We start from the raw sequence: 12064 nt of genomic DNA on the forward strand, positions 1-12064 counted from the left end.
ACTCCTACAATGAGACATGCAAGAATTTTCTTTTATAATGTGAACTAAGTGGTACAATGTCATCCCTAGACAGGTAGAATCACTGCAAGGGAAACCCCCATATAGAAGCGTTGCCTGAGAAATGTCACTTGAAATAGTTAAGATTTGACATTAATATACAACAAAAATAGAGTCTGTAACTGTTAAGGTGACATTGGGAAACAGTTACTGCCATATGCACCATCAAAAGGCACATCTGCCTGGTTAAGCTCCCTGGTGGGTTGTGCACACCCAGACACAGGAACAGCTCTTGAATGCAGAGATGAAGGACAAATCCCAACAGAACAAAGAAAGAAAGAAGGAAAGAAAGAGAAAGAAAAAATGTTTCTTTCCTCCACTGCCTGTTTTTTACTGTGGTCTGAATTTTCAGCTGGATGAGAGTACGGTGGGGACAGAACTGCTGGACAGACTGGTTGTAATGTGGGCACTAAGAAGGCTTTCAGGCAGTGCAATGGGAGTAGCCGTGTGATGACCTGTGTTCCAGAGCTTCCAAAAGCTGAGATGGAAGGAACACAATGAATTTGTAAGCAGCATGTTAAAAGTTCTAGCTCTTTTTGACATAAATATTTAGGAGAAAAGTCCTTCCAGTACTTGAAGGGAGCTTATAAGCAGAAAGTGGCTTTTTACATGGTATGATAGTGATAGGACAAGGGAGAATGGCTTTAAACCAAAAGAGAGGAGATTTAGGTTAGTTAGGAAGAAATTATTTCCTCAGAGGTTGGTGAGGCGCTGGCACAGCTGCCCATAGAAGCTGTGGTGCCCCATCCCTGGAGGCTCAAGGCCAGGTTGGATGGGCCCTGGGCAGCTGAGCTGGTGGGGGGCAGCCCTGACCACGGCAGGGATTGGGGCTGGATGGGCTTTGAGGTGTGTCCCAACCCAATTCCTTCTGTGACTGCATGAAAATAAAAATACATCTCTCCAATTCCCTGTCTCTTCCGAAATTACACACGATCCCATCGCGAGGCCACCTATGTACGGTCCCCGCCGCCGAACAAAGACGCGGCCTGCCCAGGGCCGCCGAAGGACTCCGCACCACAGCTCCATAGACCCCTCAGCTCAGCTCAGCGGGGCGGGGCGGCGGTATCACCTGGCGGGGCGGGAGCCGCCGCCGCTCGGCACTAAGCAGCCGCCTCCGAGCCCGGTCCCGCTCCTCCCCGCCGCGCGGAGTCAGGTGCCGCGGGCCGGGCAGTGCGCCTGTGCGGCGGCCGCGGGGCGCCGCGGAGCGAAACGAAGCGCCGAACCGAGTCGGTGGGGGCCGACGGCCGGAGGAAGATGGCGGAGCCGGGGGCGGCGCGGGGCTCCCCGCGGGCGGCAGGTAAGAGTAGCGCCGCACTACCAGGTGCCCGGGACGGCCGCGCCCTCCCCACGGCCGCTGCCCGCCTCAAGCCGGGGAGCCCCGCGGGCACCGGCGAGGGTCGCGCCCCTCCCGGCAGGTGTCGACCGGCGCGGCCGCCATCTCGGGCCCGGGGAGGGGGTTCCCCGGCGCCGCAGGTGCCGGCTGTGTGCTGAATTAGCCATGGGGCGGCTTTTGTGAGCCGGGCCGGCTGCTCGTGTGGCTGTGATTTCCCCGACCGCCGGCGGTGCTGCCAGGGAGGGAGGAGGCTCGGGTTTGCCCTAAAGTATGGAGCGATGCATAAAGCGAATTCTCTGCGGTGCCTGGGCCTGCCTGCGGTGGTTGGCCAAGGCAGGCGGCAAACTGGTTGGGCTGGTACGGAGCGGTGCCTCCTGTGGGCAGGCACGGCTTCACCCAGGTGCCTCCAGCCGCTGCGGGCCGGCACGGCTCCTGGGTTGTGTGCCCAGTGCCGTGGGGTGACCGATGGGACGGAGGGACGTGGGGCAGGGCTTGGGGGGCCGGGGGCATCGTTATGCTTCAGCTCGTGGGTGTGGGTTGGATGGAGTCGTGACAGTGATTGCGTGGCCTCGCCCTGGTTTAGTGTGTGAGATGGGTGGTGATTAAGGAATGAGCTTTTACCTTACTCACCTGATACTGGCCAGGTCTTTGTGGTGAACAATCCATCTGTAGCGTGGGCAGAAAGGGGAGTTAATTTCCTTTCTGTCCTAAGGTAGTGGAACTTCTAAAAGTAGCATTAGTGCTGCTTTGGGACATAAGCACTGTTATCCCAAATGTATTGAGTGGGAAGCTGGAACCAAGCCTTTAAGTGCCCCGAGGTCACCCCGTGTCAGAGCCAGGACCTTCACTTCTCCTGCCCATCACCAGTGCAGATGAGCAGTGGTGCACCTCCAACCCTCGGGTCTCTGGTTCCCCATCGGTCACTTGGGAGGCAAACAACTAATGCTGAGAATTTATATTTCTAGTTTCTTCCCACTTTAAAGCAGTGGTAGCAATGCCGCGTTGCAACACTGGAGGCCCGGGTTCGAATCCCCCTGTGGCGCAAGTGGTAGAAGTGCCGCTCTGCTACACAGGAGGCTCGAATCCCGGGGGATGGACTCGATGATCTCTAAGGTCCCTTCCAACCCGCACAAGACTATTACCTATAAGGAATTCTTCCCTGTTAACAGGGTTTTTTCTTCTTGTGTTTTCCTGTTTTGACCTTTTAACTTCAGACACTCATAATACAGACCATTTTTCGCCCGGTACATGAAACTGAGAACCCATAGAAAACATGGTGTAACTCAAGATTGTATCAAATGGGGCACGTGTTGTGGGACAGGCACAAGGCAGATGTCATCACATGGTCCAGTGCCTAAACACCTCGCTATGGAGTGCCTTCGGCCCTGCCCATTTTCCTATTTGAGCCAGCTGCTAGAAGATACTATACAAGGTGCTGGGGAAGAGTTGCCAGTGTATGCCTGTGGTGTTTCACAGATGGCAGTATGGACCAGATCTGCCCAAATCCAATTGAAATGAACACGCTTGTGTTAAGGGAGTTGTTTCCGACTCCTGGCTGCTAGGGAGGAGACTTGTTCAAAGGTTTATAATGCGTCAAAAAGGAGCAAAATTCTGGGGTGCAAGCAATTAACAGATGTGGAGCTCTTCCCTTGACTGAAAATCTGAGCTGTGCAGCAAACAGCAGAGATGGTACAGCCTGAGAAGGCATTGCAGGAGTGTTTTGGGTAAGGGAAGGCAAAACACTAGGTGACACCAAAGTGTGGGCGTTATTGCTGCTACCATCTGTAGTAACAGTAATGCAGCAATGACTAAATAGCGTTTGAAGGACAGGCTGCTCAGTACTGAATTACTAATCATCCCTTTTGCTACCTGGTGAAATTTGCTTAATGCATCTTCTAAGAGATTGAAATACTGAGCGCTTTGGTTCGCAAAGCAAAGTGTGTTCTTTTCTTCTTTGGTCAGCCTTAAGAGGATTTAAGAGAAAGCTGCATGTCATGTCAACTTAGACTGCAAATCATAACCCAGTGTGTGAAAGGAATACATAGGTGTATTTCTTTCAAAGCACTGTGTGTTTTTCCTTCTTGACAGCAATGCTTTTCCAGTTGATTTCTTTAAAGCACACAGCTTTTAATTGTTGTGCTGCTCTTGGTGTGATGTTACCTTTTGCAAGTGCTGGTTTTAGTTCAGAGTTCTTCGTGCTCTCAGCATTGTGTTCTGTGGTTTAAAATACCATCACATCAGGCAGACTCTGCTGATGGGGGAAAACAAAAAAGACTAAAGAAAAAGGTCATTGCCTTTACCCACTAAATTTTGTTAAATTACAGTGGAGGAAAAGGTCTTGCCTTTGCACTAGAAGTGTATAGAAATAAAAGGGTGGTGTGTTGTTTGAAGTACGTGTGGCAGGAGCATGAAACACCTGGGAACTTCATAGTGCTCATAGTTCTTGTAAGGTGCTGTTGAGTAGTATCATATAGATGCCTTTGCTTTGGTAGTGAATGTTAACAGTGTTGAATAGCAAATAGCTCAAGTCATCATCGCTGACAATAGCAGGACACAGGGAAATCACAGAATGACCCGGGTTGGAAGGGACCTCAAGGATCATGTAGTTCCAACCCCCCTGCCTGGCAGGGCCACCAAACATACACCCTTACTAGATCAGGTTGCCCAGGGCCCCGTCCAACCTGGCCTTGAACACCTCCAAGGACGGGGCATCCACAACCTCCCTGGGCAGCCTGTTCCAGGACCTAACCACTCTCCTAGTGAAGAACTTCCCCCTAACATCCAACCTAAATCTTCCCTCTTAAAACCATTTCCCCGTGTCCTGCTATTGTCAGCCCTTTCAAAGAGTTTACTCCCCTCCTGGGTGTAAGTTCCCTTCAGGTATTGAAAGGCTGCAATGAGGTCACCCCGCAGCCTTCTCTTCTCCAGATATGACTGTAGCGCGCTAAGATTACTGCAGTAATAGAAAACCAAGTTATTTCAGTACCTCAGTAGATTTCTTTAACCACGGTTTATGATGCTTAAGTTAATTTCTGAGCTATTTTGCTGTGCCTGACTGGTATTTAGTATTTCTATCACAACATGATGTATTTACCCATTTTCTGTGATTGAAGGCAGCCTATGTAAGGATATGCTGTGTGCTACTTTCCCCTTATACTTGTGTTCAAACAGCTGAATTAGTGCTCCTTCATGCAGTGGGCTGTCTATCAAATTGATTGAAACAGCAAAAAAAAAAAAACCTTGGCTGAACAGGGATTTCTTCCACTGCATGGCATTACCCCGGCTGACTTTAGGTGTGGTATTTATAAACACCTTCCTCTGTGGTTTATTTCCATAATGATGAATGGTGCTGATGTGCGGGGGTGAGAAGAGCGGAGGGAGGTAAATGGTTTTAACGCAGTGGGGATCTATCTTAGTAGTAAGCTGGAAAAAAAAAAAGAGGAAAGAAATGCAAGATGGCTGTTTTATTGATTAAAATAGTACAACGCAGCTCTCACTTTGTGCCTGCCATTCAAATGGTAAGTACGCCTTTTTGTATCGTTTGTACTGAGCTCCTTAAGCGGTAACAGCTGGCTCTGTGCCTGTCTGAATGAGCGCTACAAGGACCTGAGTGAATATTTATTGCCCCCGTTAAACGGTGATTAAAGTGATTCAGATAGAATTGCTTTTTTGAGCGTACATCTCAGACTTGCTGTAGGTGCAATGAAATAATATATTAAAATATCGGATGGTCACATGTTAGTTTTTCTCTTTAATTGTAGAATCAGAATTGCTCTGGTTGGAGAAGAACTTAAAGATCATCAAGTCTGACTGCAACCTAACCATACTACCCTACTTCATTTTCTTCCCCTAACTCTTAAATTAATGACTCACGTTAGTCAGTGTTTCTCCTTAACTGTTTAATATTTATCTTCTCTGTGATGTGAAATCTTGTCAAGTCTGTGGTTGGTTTTATTTACTATTCTATTTGCATATCTCTGCTTACTGAATGCCAGATCAAGCTGCTTAGAAGCATAAACCCTGGGGCACGTGTTTCCCTTTTGCACTTGAGTGGAGGTTTCTGCTGTTGTCCAGTGTGTGTTGCCTCTTCCCTGACCAGTGAGAAACAAACTATCCTCATGGAGTTGAAATGCCGCAATGAAATATCTGCGTTGTTGTGATCAGTGCAGCGTTCCTGTGACCTTTGGATTAATATCAGGCTGTGGGCTGGCTCCTCGTTGCCCTTTGGCTGCTTATCCGTGAGTGTGTCCAAAGCACAGTGACTGGTGGCTTTCCTGTGGGGCCTGCAGTGTTGCTGCTTGCCTACAGGTCACTCTGCTTTCAGCAGCTTCTCACAGAACCATAGGGGCTGCATGGCACCACTGGAGTCCATCCCCTTGCAGAAGCAAGTTCCTTACAGCAGGTTGTGCAGAAAAGCATCCAGGAAGGTCTTGATTATATCTTCATAGCAGGAGGCTCCACCGCTGCTCTGGGCAGCCTGTTCTAGGGCTCTGTTACCCTCACAGTAAAGAAGTTCTTCCTCGTGTTCTGATGGAACTCCCTGTGTTGCAGTTTGTGCCTGTTGCCCTTTGTTCTGTCACTGCACACCACTGAGAAGAGCTCAGCCACATCCTCTGGACTCTCATCCTTTTGATATCTGTAAGCATTGGTAAGATCCCCTCTCAGCCTTCTTTTGTCCATGGTGAACCATTCCAGCTCTCTCAGCCTTTCCTTATAGGTGAGATGCTTCAGGCCCATCGTTGTCAGTCTGCATGTGCCATAAATAAAATGTGCCAGTAGCAAACATCACTTACTGATGTTTCACTACTGTTAGTAGATATACGACATGGAAAATGCAGCTTTTTATGTACCAGTACAACACATTTGTGCTTCTGCCATTTGAGGTAATTTGAGCACTATAATGTTAATCTAAATTTCTTGTGGTGATTCAACAGAAGAGATTCCTTCTACTGCATCACAGCATTCACCTTTGTTGAACTTTTTCTTTTTACCCTGTAAAAAAGGAGTAAATAGATGCTTGGAGCATCTCGCATAAGTATTCAGATCTTTTTTTTTCTTTTTTTCAGCATTCAATGAACCTGTAAACACATTTCTCTCTACGCTGAGTACAGAAATAGACTTAACTGTTCAAGGTTTAGAAGTCAGCCCCTTCACTAATAATTAAAACTGTTCTGTAAGTCACCCCTGCACGCTTGCATTTGCCTTCCAAAAGGACAACACATCGGATGCATATTAACTTGGTTTTGTTAAGGGGCTTCTCAAGTCTGAGGCACTTCTTGAGCTGGTCCTCCAGGTTGCAGCTCTCTGCCTGTTTCCTCCATCTGCATGAATGAGCAGAGGGATGGATGCTGTGCCCCACAGCCTTAGTGCCATGTGGATCCAGCACTTAACAACCATTTTAGGAGGGAATTTATGGAGCTTCATAAATCAGTTTGCCTTGGTTTGCTGAGTAGTTTCTTGTATAGATTCCTTTTTTCCTTGTATTGAGTTGGTTTAATAAAACAAGGCCCTAGAATTTATCATCCCTGTCTGAGGCCTTGATAAGTGTTGTGCTAGTTAAAAATACGTGGTAACCATATGTATCGAACTGTGAATGCCACTGTGAAAACATCCTAAAAATCTTTAAGAAAATGCTAGTAATGTTAGTGTATTTAGCGTATTAGATTGTTCTGTCTGTTGTAATGCCAGATGCTGGAGGGCTTGTTGTGGTTTTGTTTCAGTTCAGTAGGATCTGGAAGAATGCCTTGCTTGGTTCAATCCATATGAATTATCAAATTACTCGCCTCGCGCCAAGCAGGAGCTAGCAGAGCTATTGTTTGTTTCAGCAAAACACTCATTGAAGTATTTCTAGCCTGCAATTAATTTTGGTTGGAGATGTGGTCGAGTAGCACAGTTCTTAATGTGGCTTTGATCCCAAAACAGAGACGCAAATGTTGCTGGTGGCTGTGCAGCGTGTCTGGGTTTGTCAGCTGCAGGAGGAGGGCATAAGTGATCTTTCCCTGCCTGGTAAACCAGGAGTGCTCTCATATGAGCAAACTAGCCTGGATTATTTAGTTAGAATAAATTTCCAATACTTAATAATATTTTAACTAAGTCTCAGTTGTTTATATATATATTTTTTAATCCAATCATAGGAAATAAACATATTTTATTGTTTTTTCTTTTCACTCTGCTAAGTAGACCATGTGATAATCACACCCGAAAAGCTTTTCCTTTTGTCCCAGGAAGGAGAATAAGGTGATATTACAGTGTTCACCGACACATTATCACTTTGGTCTTTTGAATAATTGAATGAAGGGCTGTTAACTTCCCTACCCTCAGGAGTGTAGTATGAGGTGATGGCTCAGCTCAGTCAGGGCTTCCCTGGTGGAGTGGGAGCAGTGCTTTCTCCTTCTGTTGTTTGGGTTCTTGAAATGCAGATGAAGAGACCGGCTAATTATTCACAGAATCACAGAATTGTAGGGGTTGGAAGGGACCTCTAGAGATCATCGAGTCCAACCCCCCTGCCAAAGCAGGTTCCCTACACCACGTCACACAGGTAGGCGTCCAGGCGGGTCTTGAATATCTCCAGAGAAGGAGACTCCACCACCTCCCTGGGCAGCCTGTTCCAGTGCTCCGTCACCCTCACAGTTTTTGTTTCCAAAATAAATAGTAGATGGACTGGTTTTCCTTTAACTGTCCTACGGGGAAATGGGAGCAGGGCCTTACCTTTATTCGCAGTGTCTTGACTTTTTAGTACTGTGCTTGAGCCACAGGGCATCTTTTTCCTTACCCATAAAGGCCTATTAATAGATGTAAGTACTTCCATTCTGCTTCTTTGGTTTAGTAACACTGAGTGCTGTGGTCTTAAGTAAACAGGGCAATTTTCAGCAGTCATGGGAAGTGATTTAATGGTGCAGTGTAATAAAAGGACGACCTTCCTTTGGCTGAAGTGTGCTGTGGATCAGGCTCTGAGGAGGATGGCTGCCTGCAGGTTCTCAAGGTCGTGGCACTGAGTGAAAATGTTTGGATGATGTGTAGGCGAGAGATGCTATAGAAAAGAGGGAATTTTGCAGAGGGAGTGGGTTTTGTGACCTTAACAGGTTACAGAACAGAAAGGAAGTGAAACAGAAATACCTGGCAAAATCTGTTCAGTTACTTACAAATAACAGCAGTTTTTTTTTCATAATATATTTTGTAATCAAAGGTGAGGTTTGCATTTCCCCTTTGTGGTACGTTTTCCCTGTGTTTTGATTTATCTCCTCCCACTCTGAGCTACTCTCCTTTCTTATACTGCAATCATTGACTGTGTTCAGGCTTCCTTTAAGTTCATACTTCAGAAGAGCGTCTTGAAAAGAATTGATGGCCTTGGATCCTAATACATTTAATCTGCAGTGAAGTCGCTTAAATGATGCGTGAATGGAACTGAAAGTCATGTTATGCGGTACGAGCACATCCGCTTTCAAATCCAATTTTTGTAATGCCAAAGGTTGTAAAGGAAGTCTTCATACAGAGCCAATGTTCCTTGTGATGAGTTCTTCCTAAAGCGTGGTGACAGGCTTACAGGCCATGCAGCAACTCAGAAAGTGTTTAGAGCAGCAGAGTAGTGTTCCTGGAAGACCACTGAATTCTGTCTGCAGTGTACAAATTCCTTATTGCCCAGTTACCTGCTGCTGCTAATGATGAGCCCCATGCTATTGGTGAACTGACAAGCCCCTATATTGACTCTTGAGCTTATAAGGTGGCTTTTTTTCCCCTCCTTAATGGTGTTGTCCACCTTCCTTGTTCTGATCCCCACTTTCCTGCCTATGAGGTCATTAAGGATCAGAGCCAGTATCTCCTAGCTGTGTTGTCTTCAGGCCACCAGGGAAGACAGCACTGGGGGTGGAGGATAAGTCTGCAGCAAGCAAATGGTGTGTCTCATATGTCCCACAAAAACCAGTCTAGAAGACTTGGATGTGTTTCCATGCTCTGTCCTGTTCCTTTTTCCAGGTCTGTAGTAATACTCAATGCTGTACTCATTCCTGTGCCCCAGTGGAGCAGACTTTGCTCCCTGCAGCCTTGGAAATGAAAAGTGTGAGGCCGGGGAAGAAGCTGCACCCATCAGATGGGCTCCAGTGGAATTGACTTCTCACCAGCCCACCTGCCTTTCAGTGGGAGCCTGAGGGGATGAAGTAGATCATAGATTTTCTTGTGACAGCTGCTCAAGGAGACTGGGAAGGGGAAAGAGGCAGAAAGAAATCACATTCCTTGCTATATAACCCCCTGCTTCAGGCATCACAGTTCAAAAACACAGAATCACCATATCAAAGAACTCTTTGAAAATGAAAGGTAATATAACATACAGGCTGAAGAGTATTTTCCTAGTCTTCAGAGCAGCTGTCAGTTAACCAGTGTTGCAGGTATGATATGCTTCCTTAGGCTACAGACTGAGAGTAGAGGGGAGAGGTCCTCAAGATGTTATTCTGATGGCTATCTCGCACTGAAATTAATGCAGATAGCTTCTGGTGATGCATGAATCTTGAGAAGCTGCCATCTAAACTGCTGGTGGTGATTTAGCATGTAGGAGAAGTCATATGTGAATTCTGACTTCTAGACCGACTGGCTGAGAGGTGCTGCAGTTGGTTTTAAGCAGCAGCACTTTAGGCAGATTATATTGTACAGTCCTTCATAAAATCAGACAACTGAGGAAGTCCCATGAAACAGAAATATTAGAAGAAAATGGAAGACTTGTTCAACAGCTAAAAACTAGCTTTTCTTTCAGCTAGAGTTGAACACATTCAGCCCCCATCCTTGTTTCTAGCTCTTTAGTCCAGTCTATTGTTTTATGCCTTGCCAGAATAACCCCAATTTCTACCCACCTAGAGATGGAATGGAATACAGAAGTACTTAGTTTGCAGCATGGGGTCTTCAGGAACTTTGTGCAAGCTCATAAGGGCTGACAGTGTCAGGTTTGTGGAGTGAAAGCCTCTTCTAGCGCAGCTTAGACTGGCTGGTGCAGTACCTGGCTCCTAGTGCTGGGTTTGGCCAAGCACAAGTAACTTGGAGTAATTTGCTCCTCAGTCTGCAAAGACTTCATCAGATAGAAGAATCTTTTCACTTCACAGTGGTAACTGTTGGTAGCTGTCTTAAAAGCCCATAAATTCTGCGCGCATCAATAAAATGGTACTAAAATCAAATGTGCGTATGGTGGATGTGTACAGGTACATAGCCTGTACCCTTCTGTCAAGTTACCTGCTGCTTCTGATTGACTTCTGCTACTTAAGCCAACTCAACCCTACCCCAATTCTCAAGCTTTGGGCAGGCAGGCTACTTAAGCCCCGGATCTGTTTTGGTTTGTCTCTGTATGTGAAGTGTTGCTGGCAGAGCACGTGGTTCCTTGCCAGTGCTACTTCCAGCCTCGCTGTGTTGGGCAGAACTGTGGTTTGTTTGCATGATCACAGCAGCCTCCACTTGTGCAGGTGTGCCCTGAACTTTGCTCTCCTTGTTGGCCTGCATCTCATTGCTCCCAGGTGCCCTCTGCCAGAGGTGCTCTTTCCTCTGCTTCTGTTGGGTGTACCATTCCAGCGAGGCAAGGACTGTGGGCAGGTAATCTCTTTATTACATGTATGGATGATAGCATAAACACGAAAGCTTCCTCCTCCCATCACTGAGGAAAAGGAGCAGCGCATCCTGCTTCGTGGCACATGGGCAGCTGCGTGCAGCTCTGTGTTGGTCCAGGTGAGCTCTGACAAAGAGGGCGGGAATTGAGGTGTGACATTTATCTTGGGAGGGGTTCTGGGTTTGCTCCAAGAAGCAGCGACTGGATGAGCCAAAGCCCTGAGGGCTCAGAGCAAGGTGTGGAATAAGCAGCTGCTGCTGTTCTGCTTCTACTAATACTGTTTTCTGTATTGTTGTTGTTTTCTTTCTTCTTCCTTTGTGCCTATGACCAACCTACTGCTGTTCAGGGTTAGTTTTGCATAATAACAACCCTGATTTGTAGGTTTGTTGGTTCAATCAGTGCAGTTTCAAATTAGCAAAGTAAATCCAGTACAGAGCTGTAGAGAGCGATAGGGTCTCCCCTGAGCTTCCTCTTCTCCAGACTGACTGATCACTGCACCTCATAAGACTTGTGCAAAAGTAAGTGGGCTTATGTATTTTCTAGGGATGATGATTAAATAGCAAGAATAAAGCTTGTTATTTTCAACGTTCTGAAATATTCTGGGGGAGTAAACAAGCAATTAATCTGTTAACACTTTTTAGAGCTTGTCTACAATGCTTCTTGCACAAGGATTCATAATATATTCGTGTGTGTAACTCTTTAAGGTAGTGTAATACCAGCACTGAAGCACAGAAATATGACCTTGAATAGCTCAAATTTTAATCTTATCTCCGCTGTTTATGTGTCTGTGCTCTCAACTGTTGAGAAAACTACTCCTGTTGTTGAAAATAACTGTTGTTTAAAACTGTTGAGTATGATATATTGACTAACAGAGATGTAGGGTCGTTTGGATGGACTAATACAATTTTTTCCAATCTTAGAAGTTAGCCTCAGTTAGGAGGATTGAATTTCTTTGAAGAATAGGTGCAGTTGGCATGGGAAAAATCTCGAGGTAGTTAATTTTGATCAATATGTTTTACTTCATTTATGTCAAATGTGAGTTAAAGACTAAAGAAAAGATTGTAAGAAGGTAGTTAAAGAATAAACAAATTCCT

The 12064-nt window shown here is 46.2% G+C and overlaps 1 protein-coding gene across 1 annotated transcript in view; it reads left to right on the forward strand.

Annotated features, from left to right (window-relative positions):
* The first annotated feature begins 1217 nt into the window (after positions 1–1217).
* The window catches only part of MAP7D2 (MAP7 domain containing 2), a 67809-nt gene continuing 56962 nt past the window's right edge, over positions 1218–12064 (forward strand). Inside the window, exon 1 of the mRNA XM_085550141.1 lies at positions 1218–1354. Coding sequence (XP_085406267.1) covers positions 1312–1354 — 43 coding nt within the window. The 5' untranslated portion in view covers positions 1218–1311. The remainder of the gene's footprint in view (positions 1355–12064) is intronic.

Source organism: Coturnix japonica, chromosome 1 (genome assembly GCF_054131305.1).
Source record: "Coturnix japonica strain WE chromosome 1, WE-NBRP24, whole genome shotgun sequence".
NCBI classification, from domain to species: domain Eukaryota; kingdom Metazoa; phylum Chordata; class Aves; order Galliformes; family Phasianidae; genus Coturnix; species Coturnix japonica.